This window comes from Cavia porcellus, unplaced genomic scaffold (assembly GCF_034190915.1).
Source record: "Cavia porcellus strain 051 isolate PalLab524CR breed Dunkin Hartley unplaced genomic scaffold, mCavPor4.1 scaffold_24, whole genome shotgun sequence".
NCBI lineage: Eukaryota > Metazoa > Chordata > Mammalia > Rodentia > Caviidae > Cavia > Cavia porcellus.
In genome coordinates this window covers 25,720,525-25,738,975 of record NW_026947507.1, presented here as the reverse complement: position 1 = coordinate 25,738,975, position 18,451 = coordinate 25,720,525, and the positions used below count along the sequence as shown (strand labels likewise).

Sequence of the window (18,451 nt, the reverse complement as noted above, 5' to 3'; positions counted from 1 at the left end):
GGATAAAAGACAAAAAGACATTTAAAAATTTACATGTCTTTAAAAGACAGCTCTGCTGCTACCAAGAGGAAATAAGCACACATTGAACTGTTTTTCCCATTAAATATAGCTACAAAGACCAGGATATGCCAAGTGCAGTGGTGTATATCTGTGATTCCAACACTATGGGAAGCTGAGAGAGGAAGATCCCAAGTATGAGTCTGCCCCGGGTAACTTGGTGAGATTCTTTCTCTAAAGAAAGAAAAGTGCTTGGTTTAGGAGAACACATACACACACACACACACACACACACACACACACACACACACACACACATAGAAAGAAAGAAAGACAGACAGAAAAAGAAAAGAAAGAAAGAAAGAAAGACAAGAGGAGAGAAAAATGTGAGAAAGAAAAAGAGAAGGAGGAAAGGGAGAGGGAAGGAAGGAAAGAAAGAAGGAAAAATGGATGGACAGACATGCAGAGCAGGGGATGTAGCTCAGTGGAAAAGCCCTGAGTTCAATTCCCAGTACTGGAAAAAACAAACAAACAACTAGTAACAAACCACCAGACCCCCCCACCAAACCCCTCCAAATTTAAACGAACAAAAAACAGGACAAAATGTATAAAGTAGCTATTTTAAAACTCTGAAAAGCACAAAGGTGCTGCACTGGGGAAGAAGACAGAAACTGAAATACAGCAAAGTGATGTAGCCAGTGTTCCTGGGTTTCAGGATTCAAATAGCAAACTCCAGAAGCAAACACAGAGAGATCGAGGAGCAGCTCTCTTGTTCCAGCCTGAGCAATAGGGAATGGAAAGCCTAAGGCTCAGACAGAAAGCAAAATCTCCCAATATTTTTCTTTAATCTCTTTATTTTTTCCTTGGTCCTATACAATCCCATGATGGTGAGAGGAACAGGTGAAAATGGGAACCCACACGAGAGAAAAACAGGTTAAAAAAAAAAAACCTCTTTTCTGCTAGGTGGAGTCATAGTACCAAAAGGGCAGGGCCAACCTTGTTGCTGTTAACTTCCGGCCACACAGGTCCAAGAATACAAGCAGAGACAAATAACTTAAGTCTCAGTTTTTTGATCAGATGATGAAAGAGAGGAGTCCCAGGGAGCTGGAGAATATCAGGAGATAGAGGAGAAACCAACATCCAAGAAAGTGAGTCCATAAGGCTGTTTACGATTTCTTCTGCATACCCTCCAAACATGCATCCATGTATCTATTCAGCGTATCAAAGGCTCCGGAAACTGAACTAACAGACTACTCGCCAGATCTTCGATCAGTCAGGGTGACATACCAAGTACATCCAAACAGACTAACAAGCTTTGAAAAATGAACTGACACTGAAATCACGAACCAAGAAGGCATTATAGGGTTACAGTGTCCCTGTTGGGCTCAAACTGGTGATCTTTCCAGCCTCAGCCTCCCCGTGTGCTGGGATAACATGTACTACCATGCCCAGCTCATAAATAAATTTTTATTGAAAATAAAACTGTGGCTATGCTTACTGCTGCTTTGTTCTATAGTTGTTAGACTTGAGAAGTTGTAACACATACCTGAAGGCTTGCAAAGCCTAAAATAATTACCATGCTATCATTTAGAGAAAACATTTGCTGACCTTTGTTTCAAAGTCTCCCCATACACTCAGATACTCCTGCACTGTTCATTAGACTCAACATACAGGTGCCTTTATGACTGGCTCTGCTTAGCCTTTCCAAGGCTTCATGGTTGCCAGTCTTTGTCAGGTGTTCTGAACATCGGCCATCCATGCTGAGCGGTATCCAGCACCCTGACCTTCATGTGTTTGCCATAGTCCTGTGTCTTGGTGATTTTCTGCTTGTCTTTGGATTAGCTCACTACTTCTTTCCCTCTGCACATCACATTTTCCAGAAATCATTTCCTTGGCTTCCCAAGACTGATTTATACCCTTGCATGTATTTACTATGGTTTAGATCAAGAATGTCCCTCAAAGACTCCAAACACTCACGACTTTTGTATAGTGACTGGATCATGGGGGTGGCACAGCTGACTGCTTTTAGGAGGCAGGGACCTGGAAGGGTGCATCACCTTTGCACTGTTCTTCTCTTCCCTCTCTGTTTCCTAGTTGCCTTAACATGATCTGTTTTTCTCCGAGACTCCTCCCACCATGCTTTTTCTACCTTGGAGCTGGCTTACTATGGACTGAACCATGAGCTAAAGCAGTGGTGAAGTAGCCAGTATTCCTAGCTTCTCCTTTAAACTGTGGGTGGCCGGTATTTTATCCAAGAGACGACAATAGCTGCTTTACTTGCTACCTTTTCCACTAGATTCTACCCTCCTTCAGGGGAGGTCTCTGTCAGCTGGGAAGGAAGCAAGGAAGCCGTGCAGCCTCCCTGGGTGCTGGTAAGGGCCCTGCTGGCTGGGGAGAAGCAGGAAGGAAGCCGTGCAGCCTCCCTGGGTGCTGGTAAGGGCCCTGCTGGCTGGGGAGAAGCAGGAAGGAAGCCGAGCAGCCTCCTCGTATGCTGGAAGAGGCCCCGTTGGCCAGGGAGAAATAGTGAAGAAGCCGCCTGTGTCCTTCCCCACCCCCACTGGTAAGCAACCAGACACGGCACAGGCTGAGATGGTAATTCCAAAGTAACTGAAATAGAGAAGTAACCTGACATTTATGTTGTCCGATTGACTTTTGCAGGCCTAGGGCCAGCAGTCTGGGTAACTATTTAGAGTACAACAACATGTAATATAGTAATGATTGTGAATTTCTTACTATCCTATGACTTTTGTTTCATTTTACTGTTCTGTATTACTCCCTCTAAAATAAAAAAAAATCGTTATGTCTTAACGATTATCATGATACTGCTTAAAAACAGGTGGCATACAATAGATAATAATCATTAAGCAAAATAAATATTATCAAGTCTTAGGCTTTTCTTGAGTGCAAGATAAAATTCAACAAAAATTACTTAAAATTAAACCTGCTCACAGTCAGACTTGCCTTTATTTTAGCTCTACAAGACCACATAAGTTTCTGTTTTACTGATTGCTGTATCCCTGGTGCATAGGACAATGTAAGTAAGTAATGGGTACTCAGGAGCTATTGCTAGATAAATGAATCATTAAGTTAGATGTTTTCAATATCCTAGCTATGTGCTTAAGGGACCTTGCTCAGATTCTATTAAAGTTCATTCTCTGGTTCTTAAGAATCATTTCTCACTATGCAAGGAGGTAACATGCTTGTAATCCTAGCTTCTCGGGAAGCTGAAACAGGAAGATCAGAAACACAAGGCCAGGGTGGGCAATTTAGTGAGAATTGTCTCAATAAATTAAATGAATGAATGAATAAAAAACAAATATAAGCAAGTGAAGTGGGTGTCTGGCTCAGTGGTAGAGCAGCTACCGAGCACATGTGAGGCACAGGGTTCACACTCTAGTATAAAAAATAAAATAAGAGTTATTCCTAGTAACAGACTAATATAAAATGCATAAAAGTTAAAGTAAAACAATTAGTTAATATATTTAGCACAATTTAAATATGTAACATTAATTTCCTCTCTTACACTGTACAATTCTGCATAAAATCTTTGCTATTCTTCAGACTGAATCACTTTGTACATTTTTCACATTTTTCTAGGAAAGGGTAGTACTTTTCTACTAGTAGAAAGAAAAACCAAAATTAAATTCTTCCTGGTTCTCTTAAGCCATGTGTCAGTTCCTTCAAATGGCCAGTCTACAATTTACAAGTAGGTTAAAATACCACTTTAACATGTTTATACATACTTTCAGTTGCTGAGAACGACGTATCCAGTGCTAACTCATCCAGGGGAATCACAAGTTGACCTCCTATCTCCCACTTCTTTCTATCAGATGGAATTGATTTTTCCTTTTCATTATCTTTGGTGTCTTTAGGAATAATCATTTCACAAGTATCCAAGTGATGCTGCGTTCCTTTGTCATCTTCTTGAGCTTTAAGGTTTTCATTTAACCTACGTAGTATTTCTCGCTTACTCTGAAACAATTATGCTATATTTTAGTATCTACATGATTAAGTTAAATGACTGACAGAGAAGCTTTGAAAGCTGCACTTACTGAAATAGCACTGTTGGTTTTCTGCATTTCTTCTGAAGTTTCCTGGGAATCAATTAAACTTTTGTCCTAAAGCACAGATAGTTACAGAGTAAGAAACAATGTTATTTAAAAAGTCTACCTTTGTCATTGCTTTGACAGAACATATACTGGAAGTTTACCTTAAAAAAAAAAAAGCTAGTAGTTTTGCTACATTTGTTTGTACATCAAACTGTTTGCTGTGAACTTTTTTATCCCTGTAAATTGTTAATACAGCTTCCTTTATTGCTAGTAATGATAAATATTTAAATATTATCAATTAATAGACAATATACAGAAGGGCCAATTCTCAATTATTTTTCATATATTTGAAATCCTGCTCACATGTTTAACTATATCCTCCTCTTCTTTGGCATTTAATTTTTGATAAGATAAAGTCAATGGGAAAAAAACAAAAAACCTAATTCAAGACAGGCTGTGTTACTCTGAAACTGTGTTTATGTTTATATATATATTTTTTTCATGTCTTATTAAAGCTGTAGAATTAATCTTTTTTTTTTTTTTTTTGGTGCTGGGGATTGAACTCATGACCTCGTGTTCACCGAGCAGGCACTTGCACCACTGAACTAAACCCCCAGCCCAGAATGAAACATTTCAACCAAAGCATCAAACACAATTGAGGACTGGCTTCTTCTCTAAGATGATAACAGTGAGTTCTGTGTCATTACCAATACATATTTTGTTTTCTGATTAGTGTAGAAGCAATCTAGACCACCTAGAATTTTAAAATATTTGAAAAGGAGAAATTAGTTGTTATGAAAACCAAAGGTATCCTCAAGACTTACAGTAACTAACTTTCAAAGCTGTAAATAAGCAATGTTTATCAATATAACACAGTAAGAAAAAATTTAGTTATACAGATTACCTCAAGTTTTTAATATTTGAAAACAGCTATAATGGTCAATTTTAAAATAATACATGTAAATGAGACAAGGAACATTTTACCCAGTAAAGTGGTCAGGAATTACCAGTCGCTACAACCAGAGGGATGAACAGCTACTTGAGATGTAAGACTGGGTACCAGGAAGGAAACCATACAGTGGTATCTAAAGTTGAAGTGAACAATGCAGCACGTGCAGAGTCGTTATGAGAAAGAAATACAGACAAAACCTACTTGAAGAACAATAGTTTGTTATATGAAGTTCTGGAGTGTAATCGAGAAACAGATTTTCCTACTAGGTCTTATTCTCAAGATAAATACAAAGGCTGTAAAGATTAGTGCACCAACCAATAAATTCTGTAGTCTATAAAAACTTAAAGAAATTAAACAAATAAAAGGGATTAACATGATCAACAGGAAAGGAGAAAAAGGAGTTAATATATTATATGATTCTATACACTATTTTCCTTTATTTCTTTTGAAATATAAGTAGAAATTTTACATCAGAAGCCCATTTGTGTGAATCCCAGAACTCTTACCAGTATCTTTACTTTAGAAACCTGGCAAGATACTTCTAAGTTTAAACTTTTTACTTGTCTATGTTTCTCTATTTTACAACCTCTATGGCATATAGAGATTTAAAAGTAGAAGGCAGTAATTGATGAATTAAGTGCAATTCTGCTGAATCCGCTACCATTTACTGCGTCACAAAATTTCAAGAAAATGTAAACATGTGGACTCAAGTCCAAGAGTTAGTTTATTTCAGTAACAAAGAACTAGGGGAGGGCACTAGGGACTGAACCCAGGGCCGGCACACTGAACTACATCTCTAGCCCTTTTATTTTTTACTCTGAGTCAGGATCTCACTAAGTTGCTCAGGCCGGACTTGAACGTGCAATGTTCCTGTCTTAGTCTCCTGCTGCTGGGATTACAGATGTGTGCCAATAGGCCTGGCAAGAAATATTTTTAAATGTAAAGATTTATTAATGATGAGGGTTGTAATATAAAAATGTTTGCTTCTTTACTTTCAGTACATTACTGTATATATTTTATTCATTTAATATTCTTTTAATGTAGAAAAGAATCATTTTAATACACAATCCTCTTTAAGTATCTCAAAGGATGAGTTCCAAAACATCCTCACTCTTGCAAAGACCAAAATGTACAGATGTTCATCTTATAGAAAATGGCATATTATTTGCAAAGAATCTATATACTGACTGTAAGTAATCCCTATATTACTTATAACATTTAGGAAAATGTAAATAGGCATTATATATACTGTTGGGGGAATAATGACAAGAATAAAAGTCTATGTTCAGTACAGACGTGATCATGGTAGGCCCAAGAACATAGTGCATACCAGTAACAATATTACTTTTTTTCAAATATTTTTGACATTGCAGATGTGGAATTCTCAGAAACAGAGGGCTGATTATATAAATATTTCCCATATAATCTTGGACATAAAATTTGAGTAGAAAGGCTCAGATTCTGAGGAAATTGAATAAATGTTAAGAAGTAATTCTTTCTCCAGGTACTACCAAAGGTAACATTAGAAATTAATACAATTTGTTAAATTTATTTTAAAATAACTTTTAACTTTGGAGACTTCTAAATGTTAGAACACTTACCATACCAACTTCTTTCAAAGCTGACGTTACAGAAATAACAGATCTCATCTGTTGCTTTGATGGAGAGCCACCTGTTTCATAGTGTCCCAAAGGTGGAGAAACATCAGAAATCTTTACTCCTTTAGCCACCAACTATACAAAAGAATGTATCAATATATGTTGGAATTTTATGTTTGCATGAAGAAATAAAAAGCTACAAGATCACTTTATGCACTCTATGCACAAGTAGTTTTTTTCCTTTCTCAATTAATTACTGAGCAAAGCATTATGATAAGTGCTGGTGATAAAACTCTGAATACAAAAAACCAAGCCCTTTGGCTTCATATGTAAACATCATCATGGGTTATATAGTCCTAAATAACTCGCTTCCATTCCATTATCAATGTTTTATAAAATGATCTAAAGAGTAGTCTTCTAAAATATTCACACTCAGTCCTCTCATTTTAATTTTAATCAATTATAACATTTGGTGACAAGAGAAATATTAATCTAACACTTAAAAAATGCAACCCAATCTATAATTCCTGAAAGTTTTGGCAAAATTTTCTAAAAATATGAATATAAATTACCCAATATAAGAACCCTAATTATAAAAAACATCAACATAAATGTGGATGGAAAGAATAAAAGGCACAGATAATAAGATTTGCTGTACTCCCTGCATGACTGGCGCTGGTCCTGGGGAATGCACACTGCCCCTTAGACCTTGACCCACATAGCCGCATGCTTCCTGAGGACTCCAGCCACTAGTGAGGAACACCATGCCACCCTGGGACCTTGGATCGGGCCACCATGCACTCCTTGTGCAACTTGTGCCGGCCTTGGGGAATGCCTGCTGCCCTCAGACTTTGGCCTGCACAGCTGTGCACTTCCTGTGCAACTCCAGCCACCAGTGAGGAACACCAGGCCACCCTGGAACCTTCGGCTGTGCCCAGCAGACATCTGGACCCAAGACATCTACTGGTACCTCAGGGATACTCCCTACCTCCTGGACCTAATACTGCTGTTGATCTTCAGTTCCAACCTTTCTCCCAGAACCTTGGACAACAGTGGATTAACTGTGCTACCCTGAAGGGAGATTCAGTAACTGCCTCACCCAAATAGATCTCAGCAGGATCCAGTCAGTGTGGTTGAGTATGCCACTAAAATAGAGGTGTACAGTGGGTAAATAGGGCCAGTAATAAGGCTCCCTCCAACTAACTATAAGACCTTGGAGTGTCTGACAATAGTATGGGTGACCCCTTCCTGCACACAGAAAACATCAGGCAGGGTGAGGAGTGTGCCAATAAGGAACTTCCCCAACTTGGAGAAAATTAAAGGGCTTATGAGATACACAGGAACACAACAGGGACACAGTAGGGACTCAGCTGACACAAACACTATAGACAGGGAGATTTGGTGTCCTGGAAACGAAAAGTTGACCTACATCAATACTACTAGGTTTGTCAGCCCAAGAAGAACATAGGACTCACCCAACAGGCCCTGCAGGGGGAAGTCAGGTGGTTGGCCCACCTATTCATTGAGGGACCCAGCAATTAGACAAACATCAACCCTCACATTAGGACCCCAAGACACACACTACCAACAGTTGACACTAGTGGGATTGAAGGACCAAATACTAACTTGAAAGGTGAAAATGGTAAAACAAAAGAGCAAAATGCAATCTCAAATGTCTAGTCCACCAGGAACAAGTACAGGAGACACTGAAATAAAGGACTTCAAAAGTAACACACCAGAAATCTCTGAAAAGATAGCGAGTGAAATGAAAAAACAATTCCACAAGGCTGCAGAGCAAATCAAATTAGAAGTGCTCTCCCATGGAAAGATAGAAATAACAACCTTAGTAAAGGAGTTGCTGAGCACAGCTAAAAAAGAAATAGAGAAAAAAGTACAGGAGCATGGGAAACTGATTGAAACCTTAAATGAACAATATAGAAAATAAGCATAATTCATGACACAAACTCAAGAGAGACATCCAAGAAACAAAATTTCTATTCAAAGCTGGCAAAACTGTTTAAATGAAGTTGAGGATAGGATTTTGGACCTTAAGGACAGGATCGCAATTAGCAATCATCAAAGGATAGAACTTTTAAAAATAACAAAGCAGCATGAAATGGCAATCCAGCAGCTTCAAGATGATGTCAAGAGCAACAATATAAGATTAATAGGCATCAATGAAGATGCAGGAGTCAATGCAAATGACATAACTAAAATACTCATATAAGTAATAGCAGAAAATTTTCCAAACATGGGGAAAAATCTGATATGCAGAAAAGTGAGGCATATAGAATGCCCAACAATCACAACCAACATAAATCTGTACCCAGACATATAATAATAAAGATCTCAGACATATAGCATAAAAACAGAATACTAAAAGCTGTTAGAGAAAAGACACAACTCACGTCTCAAGAAAAGCCCATTAGAATCACAGCAGATTTTTCAGTACGAACTCTCAAGTCAAGACGGGCTTGGAGTGAGGTATTTCAAGCCCTGAAAGAAAACAATTTTAAACCTAGACTGATGTATCCAGAAAAACTTTCATTCAGATTTAATGGAGAAACACGATACTGCCATGACAAAGAACAACTGAAGAAATTCATGTCTACCAAAGCAACCCTAGAAAGAATATTGAAAGACATAAGAGACAGAGATAAAAATGACCACAATCCCCAGAACAACAACAGAAAGAAACCACCAGGTAGGACAAGCAATTAAACAAGGGTGAAAAGCAGAAAGTAAACAACTGAAACATAATATGGCAAAGTCGAGCCAGTACATATTAGTGATATTCATAAATGTAAATAGCAATTCATCTATCACAAGAAAAAGGTTGACAGAATGGATCAAGAAACATGATCCCACAATATGCTGTATACAAGAAACACATCTGACCCCAAAGGAAACTCAGATTAAAAGACAAAAGATGGAAAACAGTATTCCATTCAATGGGAACTCAGAAAAAAGCAGGGGTAAGTATTCTATTTGCAGACAATGTGAATTTCAAACCTAAAATGATTAAAAAGAGATAAAGAAGGTCACCACACACTCATTAGTGGAAAAATTCAGAGGAAGAACTAACAATTATAAATATATATGCACCAAATATGGGAGCACCGAACTATATAAAGCAAATACTAATGGACATGAAAAACCAAATACACAAAAACACAATTATAACAGGGAACCTTAACAGCCCATTGTCACAAAGAGATAGATCAACTAGACACAAAGTCAGCAAAGAAATAATAGAACTGAATCATACCTGCAAGCAAATGGACTTGGTAGATGTTTAAAGAGTGCATCACTCAACCACATCAGAATACACATTCTTTAGCTACGCATGGGACATTCTCCAAAATAGACCATAAATTACCCTATAAAACATTCTTAAGTAACTGCAAACCTATTGAAATTATCCCATGCATAATATTTGACCATACCACATCGAAATTGGAAATTAATGGCAAAAAAAATGGCAAGACCTACATAAATACATGGAAATTAAATAACAACCTCCAGAACAACCATGGGCTACAGATGAAATTAAAAAGAAATAAAGCAATAACTAAAATTCAATGAAAATGCGGAAATAACATACTATAATCTGTGGGATGCAATGAAAGCAGTCTTAAGAGGGAAATATATAGCAATAAATTATCATATCTAGAAAACAGAATGAGCACAAATAAACAACCTAATGCTTCATCTCAAGCTTCTAGAAAAAGAAGAGCAAGTTAAACCCAAAGCTCATAGAAGAGGAAATTGTAAAGATTAGAGCAGAAATCAATGCAGTTGGAACTAAAAAAAAAAAAAATACAAAGAATTAATGAATCAAAAAGCTGGTTTTTTGAGACAATAAACAAAATTGACAAACCTGTAGCTAACCTTATAAAGAAAAACCCAAATTCACGCAATGAAGACTGAAAAGGGGGAAATTACTATAGATCCAACGGAAATTCAAAAGGCCAAGAATACCTGCTTTGAAAATCTCTACTCACATAGAGTGGAAAACACAGAGGAAATGGACAGATTTCTAGAAACATATGAACTACCAAAGCTCAACCAAGAAGATATAGAAATTCTGAATAACCCAATATCAACTATTAAAATTGAAAACATAATTAAAACCTTACCAACAAAGAAAAGCCCAGGTCCTGAAGGAATCACAGCTGAATTCTACAAGAAATTTAGAGATGATTTGATGCTAATACTCCTTAAACTCTTCAGTAAAATTGAAAAGGAAGCAATCCTCCCTAAATCATTCCTGGAGATAAGTATTACTCTCATACCAAAACCAGAGAAAGAACCGAACAAAAAAGGAGAATTATAGGCCAATATCACTAATGAACATTGATGCAAAGATTTTCAATAAAAAACTGGCAAATAGAATGTAGCAAATCATCAACAAGATTGCACATCATGCCCAAGTGGGATTCATTCCAGGAATGCAGGGATGGTTTAACACACCCAAATCAATAAATGTAATACACCACATCAACTGAGTCAAAAACAAAAACCACTTAGTCATCTCAACAGATGCAGAAAAAGCTTTTATTAAAGTCCAACACCTGTTCACGATAAAAAAAAAAACTCTTCAGAAACTCGGAATACACAGTGTCTACCTCAATCTTATAAAGGCCATTGATGACAAACCAACAGCCAACATTACACCAAATAGACAAAAACTGAATGCTTTCTCTTTAAAATTAGGAACAAGACAAAGATGTCCACTATCACCACTCCCCTTCAATATAGCTCTGGAAACAGAAGCCAGGGCAGTCAGACAATAGAGAGAAATAAAAGGAATAAAGATAGGAAAGGAAGAAGTTAAATTATCACTATTTGCAGATGACATGATACTCTATATAGAAGACCTCAAAAATTGAATTAAAATACTACTAGAGGTAATAAATTCAGCAATGTAGCTGAATATAAAGTCAATGCTCAAAAATCAATAGCATTCCTGTACACAAACAAAAAACTCCATGAGAGAGAAATTATAGAAATTTTGCCCTTCACAATAGCATTTTAAAAAATGAAATACTTAGGAATCAACCTAACTAAGAATATAAAAGACCTATATGCTGAAAATTATGTTACACTAAAAAAGGAGATTGAAGAGGATATTAGAAAATGGAAGGATATTTCTTGCTCTCAGCTAGGAAGAACCAGCATTGTGAAAATGGCAATACTCCCCAAATGGTTATAGAGATTTAAGCAATCCCAATCAAAATACCATTAACATACCTCACAGATCTAGAGAAAACATTCCTAATGTTCATTTGGAAACAGAAGAAACCTAGAAGAGCAAAGACAATTCTGGGCAACAAAGGCAAGGCAGGAGGCAACTCAATTCCTGACTTGAAACTATACTACAAAACCATAATGATAAAATCAGCATGGTAAATGGCAAAGAAATAGACCTGAGGACCAATGGAACAGAGTAGAAGATGCAAACACAACGACAAAGACACTCAGCCACTTAATATTTGCAAAAGGGGCTAAACATGTTCATTGGAAGAAGGATAGCCTCTTTAATAAATGGTGTGGGAAAAATTGGCTTTCCACATGCCAAAGAGTGAAACTACATCCATGCCTATCATCATGAACAAAACTAAAGTGTAAGTGGATCAAAGACCTAAGTATTAAAACATAAACACTAAATCTACTGGAAGACAAGGTAGGCAGAAGTCTTGGAGACATAGGGGTAGGCAGAAAATTCATGAACAAAACACAAACTGCACAGGAAACACTGGGATCTCATATTATTGAAAAGTTTCTGCACTTCAAATCACCAACAAAGTGAGAAGAAAACCCATAAAATGGGAAAGAATTTTAGCCAGCAACCCCTCAGACAAAGGACTTATATCAAGAACATATAAGGAATTGAAAAACATCAGCCCACTAAACTCAAAGACCCTCTCCAAAAATGCGCATCTGAGATGAACACACAGTTATCAGATGAAGACATACAAATGGCAAATAAATACATGAAGAAATGTTCACCATCATTGGTCATTCGAGAAATGCAAATTAAAACAGCATTGAGATTTCATTTGATTCTGGAAAGCATAGCTGCCATCAAGAAATCAATGGATAACAAATGTTGGCTGTGAGGAAAAAGGAACACTGTTCTACTGTTGGTGGGAGTGTAAACTGGTGCAACTGCTATGGAAATCAGTATGGAGAATTTACAGAAGACTGGGATTGGAAGTTCCATTCAATCCAGCTATTCACCTCCTGGGTATTTTCCCAGAAAAACTGAAAGGGTCATATCATAGTGATATATGTGCACCCATGTTCATAGCAGCACAATTTTTAATAGCTACATCTTGGAAACAACCAAAATGCCCATCAACCTCAGAGTGGATGAAAAAGATGTATCTTTATACAATGGAATATTACTCAGTTATCAAAAGGATGATCTTGAGGCCTTCACAACTAAATGGAGACAACTTGAGACTGTCTTCATTAGTGAAATAAATAAGAATCATATTTATAAATATCACATTATGTCTATAGTATAAAAAATAATAAGAAATCTAGGAGTAATAAAACCCAAAATGTGTAATTGCTATTGTAAAAAAAGAGAGGAAAAGAAAGTGCTCTAAAAGATATAATTGCATGTATGTTTAAGTGTGTAGGACTGATAACCATTACTATGTTTTTATTGGATTGAACAGAACTGTTTGCAGTCTCGCTGTTTGAATATCCACTTTATATGCTTTACCCTTGTATTTTTTTTACCCTTTTTCTGTTTTGTTTTTCCTTCTTTAAATAAAATTTTTAAAAAAGATTTGCTTCACTGAAAATATATACATTCATATATGTTTTTAATCCTCAATTTAAATTCTAAACAATCTGAAGATTCTAAAATTTTAATAAATATAAGGAAGTGGTATTTATATGTATGCTAATTGTAACACAGCAAGAAGCAGGAAGTAGGAGGATTTTTTTGAAATGTAAAGGAAATTAAGAGATGGAGGGAGAGTAGCAGGAGGGGAGAGAATGGGGAAGAAAAAGAACTGAAATCTGTTATGTACATGCACTGGCTTCCCAATAAAATTAATCATTATGTAATGTAAACATATACTAATAAAAACTAAGAACTGAAAAAAAACCAAATGAGAATTTCTGAGGAACATACATTACAAACATAAGAATAAAGTGGTAATGCAGGTGTATCATTTAGGCATTTAGCCTTTATATCTACACCAACAGCTATTTTGTTCAAAATAAACAGAAACACTGGTTTAATCCTACAACTTAAAATGATTGAAAAAGTATACTGATGTTTATATATGATTATTAAAAACTTCTTAAAATTTCTAGAGCTTACACAAATATTCCCAATATTACACTGAGATATTTTGATAATCTCCTGATCCTTGTACTATTAAGTATACATCCAAAGGATTCATAAATTCTGAATAAAAATAAATTCTAAAGTTCAACAGCATCTATTTTTAGAACCTGTTAAAATTATTTCTAAAACTACAATAAGTTATTTCTAAAAATATCTGACCGACACTTATAGGAACATTAATGAAACTCAGTAATGTATTACTCTAAAATGAGTAGCATTTTATAGAATCAAATTCTTTATGCTATCTTGTTAAAGAGATAATTTCTGCAATTTTTATGAGAAAACTCATAATATTTAATAAAATTAATTTACCAACAAATTAAAATATATATTAAGTGCCCACTAATGTCAAACATAATTCTGTATGTCAAATATCCAAACACTCAAAATTTCTTTTCATAGGATTATAGACTAGATAAGAAAGGGGAGACCTAAATTCCATCAATATGTTAAAGAGAAATAAAAGAAATCTATGCTAAATGAAGTGAGATAGAATGAAACAATACAAAAACCAGAGGAATGACTGGGGAAAACAAGGAGGGAGACCAGTAAGAACGGCCTTCATAAAGTAGTCAGTGTTTCTGTAAAATAGAGTGGTACTTTAGTTCTCAAACCCTTTTGTGGACTACATACATCCAGTGTGGTTCTCAAACAGGATGTGGCAAAATTTTATTTTTGTTTGAGCACTTGGATCAGGTAATGAATACCAAAAAGGCCATCTTCCCACACAAGTGGCCATCTTTTCCAGAATCATGGAAGGAATTAAGTTTGTGAACTAAGGTACCACTGTAGACTGGAAGCAGGACATTTCTACATTCAAATTGCAAAATTATCACATACTAGTCCTATGATATTTCATTATTTAATATCTTCTATGAACTTCAATTTTTTTTCTCTCTAAAAGGGATGCTATACTCATTATCTCCTTAAATGAAAGATTTTGCATAAAGTATTCAGCAGTGGATCAAATAAATGGTAGCTATTATTTCTTATTTAGTTTGTGTTTTAAAAAGTTATTTTGGGTGGACTGGGGGACGCGTGTCCAGTTAGGGTCACAATGCCTGTCTCCAGGGGGAGCTCCGCCCCTCGAGTTGGTGGTGTCCCTGCATCTACTCCTGTGAACCGTCCTGGACAGGGCTGGTCTATGCACACAGAGGTAGTGGCCGTGATGCGGCTGGAGCACAGGTGGCAGACATCACAGTGACTTCCGCGTGGTCTCCTCAAGTGTCTAGTTAGGCCAGTGCCCTTCTCTCCAGGAACAAGCAGCCACAGCCCAACAGGAGCTAGCAGAAGGCCCTTCCTCGCCAGCACTCAACCTGTTTGTCAGCAGAGGCATTAGTGTCAGCAGGGACACAGCTCAGTACTGAGGAGGCTGTCATGGCAAACACAGGATGTCATAAGAGAGATAAACTAGGACAGGGAATCTTGCAGGTCCCCAGACATCTAGAATCACCTGAAAATTTAGACACCTCAAGGACTTTGCTACTGAGGTGCAAGACTGCCTGAGAACTCTGATCGCTGATGTTTAGTAACACTTTCTCACCTAATGTCCCTTGCCTTCTTTCAGTCCTATAAAAAGGCCTGTTTCTCTGTGTTCTCTGTAGTTGGCCTTATTGCCCTGTCTGTCGGCAGTATGCCTTGTTGCTTTCAGAAAAGCGTGTCAAGTGGTGTGTGCCTTGTCTCTCATTCCTTATAGGCTGTAATTAGTGGCGGTACACTTGAGCATAAGCAAAGCCCTGGGTTTGATCCAAAGAACAGGAAAATCTTTTTTCTTTTCCAAATGCAAATAGAATTCTTTGTTTGTCTGTTTGTTTGTTTTGTTTTCAGTACTCATAACCTCATGCTTGCCAGGCAGGAGCTGTGCCACTTGAGCTATAACGTGGCCCACGTACAGAATTCTTACACAACTTACACATAAGACTGTCACAACTCTCTGAAGCTACAGACATATTGGCATAGAAAAAAATTCTGAAAACCTTAAGAGATTTTTTTTAAAGAATGGTAAAAGTTGCAGAGAATTAAAAATGGGCAGTAGAGACTGATAGCAAAATATAGCCTTTGTGAGACCTCAAATTGAGACACCTGGAAAACTGAAGTAGCCATCTGAGAATCGAGAGGAAGCTGATAAGAAAATTAGCGAAGTTTTAGAAACACAACACAACATAAAGAAAAGTACAAAGCAATCTGGAAAGCTGACCCGGGCTCACTCTGAGGAGAACCTGTCTCTGCTGACACAAGAGTACAGAAACAAAATAGAATTCAACAAAATAAGAATCACTATCCCTCCCCCAGAGCTGCTGGATTCCTACATTGCAAACCCAGGAAAGAAATCCTTCTTTCACAAATGCAGAGGAATTTTTTGAGACTCATTCCTTTTTACATTTTTAATCACATTCTGTAGGAAGAGGCTGGGTATTTTTCTTTTTTGTTCTTTTATGCTTTTATCTAGTTATATTAATTTTTTAAACTCTTTAATAGAATCCTTTACCTTACTTTTCTCTCCTTCTTCTCATCTTTTTTTATTTTTCAAACTTTGCTTCTTTCATTCTCCCATTCCATGCTAAATCCATCTTTACTAATATTATGGTTAAGCTTTATTCAACTTTACATAGATAACTCTATGCTATTATTGTTGAATTCTTTTTTACTATTAATTATGATATAGTTGTTACATTTTGTAGACATTTACTATACAACAATATTTGGTTTGTTTTTGTACCTAGAATAATAATTCTAGATCTTTTCTATGTTAAAGGCTGGTGCAGTAGTAGCTTTCATTTGTTCTTATAGTATGTCAATACGCAGAGTGTTTTTGACTTTATTATTGTTGCCAATTTTGTAGCTATTGCCAAGGTGACTATAACTGAATTTTGACTCAATCCCAATATTCATTTTGTCTTTGTGCCATCAATTAATAATGCAGGTCATTTCTGGAAAACTGGGTAATAGGACAATTACACTGCACCTCCTGAATTAAAGGAGCTAGTAGGATCATGGAATAAAGATAAAGGCCTATTGTTAGCCATACCCAAAGCACATCACTGAAAAGCAGACACTAATTAAAGATATCTACTTATCAGCAACAAAGTCTTTCCATTATAATCAACCCACAAATCTCACCACAAAAGGCAAACAATCAATAAGATAAGGCAACAAAACTGGCTCTCAAAATTCCCAACTCCCCCAAAACTGATCCATGAGCATAAATAGAGAGAACAATCAATCAAACACTTGACCAAGATTTGATGAGCATCCAAAACATACTGGACACTCCTAAATCAGATTAACTCCCTCATTCCCTTGCCAGAGTACTATTACAGAGAAGACAGGCCTAAATTATGTCTGTTCCTAAAATCAATTCAGGGAAAAACTGTAATAAGACAATCTTAGGGAGCTTGGCTAGAGTCCTCCTAGGTTACTGACAATCCTAATGTTACTGCTTCTAGTTGGGCCTTGCCTCAGACGATCACATGTAATATGCCCAGCCAAGATTTGCCATGAAAACTAAAAATGAGAGAAAATGAAACAGAAAATAGCCCCTAATCAGCACACTCAAGTTCTTAGTTGTCCAGGTAATCATTTCTCTTCCAGGTCTGGTTGTTTCTGTCTCTTAGAAATGACTGGTTAAGGTGATGCATAAACCAATCCCCAATCAACAAGTCACTCTGTATAAACCAATCCCCAATTGACAAGCCATTCTGCCTCTGTACTTGCTTATCACATAGAAGTCTAGACCACCAGAGATCAGGGTCTGGTATTTTGGGAATGATATCGATCAGTGTCTGTCAACATAAATTTGCTCCAAATCCTTGGTGTTGTTTTGATGTTTCTACTTGCCATTACAAAAGGAGAATGCATTAGACTAAACCCATATGCATACATTTGATCAAGTAAAAATTTAACAACTACAGAAACAAAAGAAAGTTTCATACAAGGCAAAAAGAGAAAATCAGACCCCCCCCCACTTTTTTTTTTTAACAAAATTGATCATATGGCTAAGTCTGTGGTGGCTGGGGTACCGTGCCAACTTGATTTGCTCAGGATCACTTGGAAGATCGGTGGAACACATTTCTGCCTATATTCAGATGGGACTGCGGCCCTGAAGTATATGTATAGCCCCTCATTCCTTTGTTTCTGACATTGTTCTCTGCTCCCTGGTCATCCTCAACTAAGTAGCACTGCTCCACCATGCCCTTATGCCTTAATCTTTCTGTCTTGGAGCTAGCTGATCGTGGACTGAATTCCTTTAAATCATGAATCAAATTAAATCTTTTCTCCTTTAAATTGAAAGTGTCAGGTGTTTTGCTCCAGTGACTAGAAAGTGAATGTCTTATTAGTTACTTTTTATACATTGCTGAGACAAAATACCTAACGCCCAAAATGAAGGAAGGTAAGGTTTATTTCTTACAATTTTGGAGGTTTCAGTCAGGCTCTGAGCAGCAGGGTGGCATGGTGGACCACCATTTATGGCTGCTACAAACAG

At 36.8% G+C, this 18,451-nt stretch overlaps 1 protein-coding gene across 18 annotated transcripts in view; it reads right to left on the bottom strand.

Annotated features, from left to right (window-relative positions):
* Positions 1-18,451, bottom strand: part of Nek1 (NIMA related kinase 1) — a 165,796-nt gene that overhangs the window by 58,391 nt on the left and 88,954 nt on the right. For all 18 annotated transcript variants that reach the window (XM_063234760.1, XM_063234759.1, XM_063234764.1 and 15 more), the window contains 3 exons: positions 6,600-6,731; positions 4,050-4,115; positions 3,741-3,969 (listed from right to left, as the gene is read on the bottom strand). In XM_063234760.1, the coding sequence (XP_063090830.1) occupies positions 3,741-3,969; positions 4,050-4,115; positions 6,600-6,731 (427 nt within the window). The remainder of the gene's footprint in view (positions 1-3,740; positions 3,970-4,049; positions 4,116-6,599; positions 6,732-18,451) is intronic.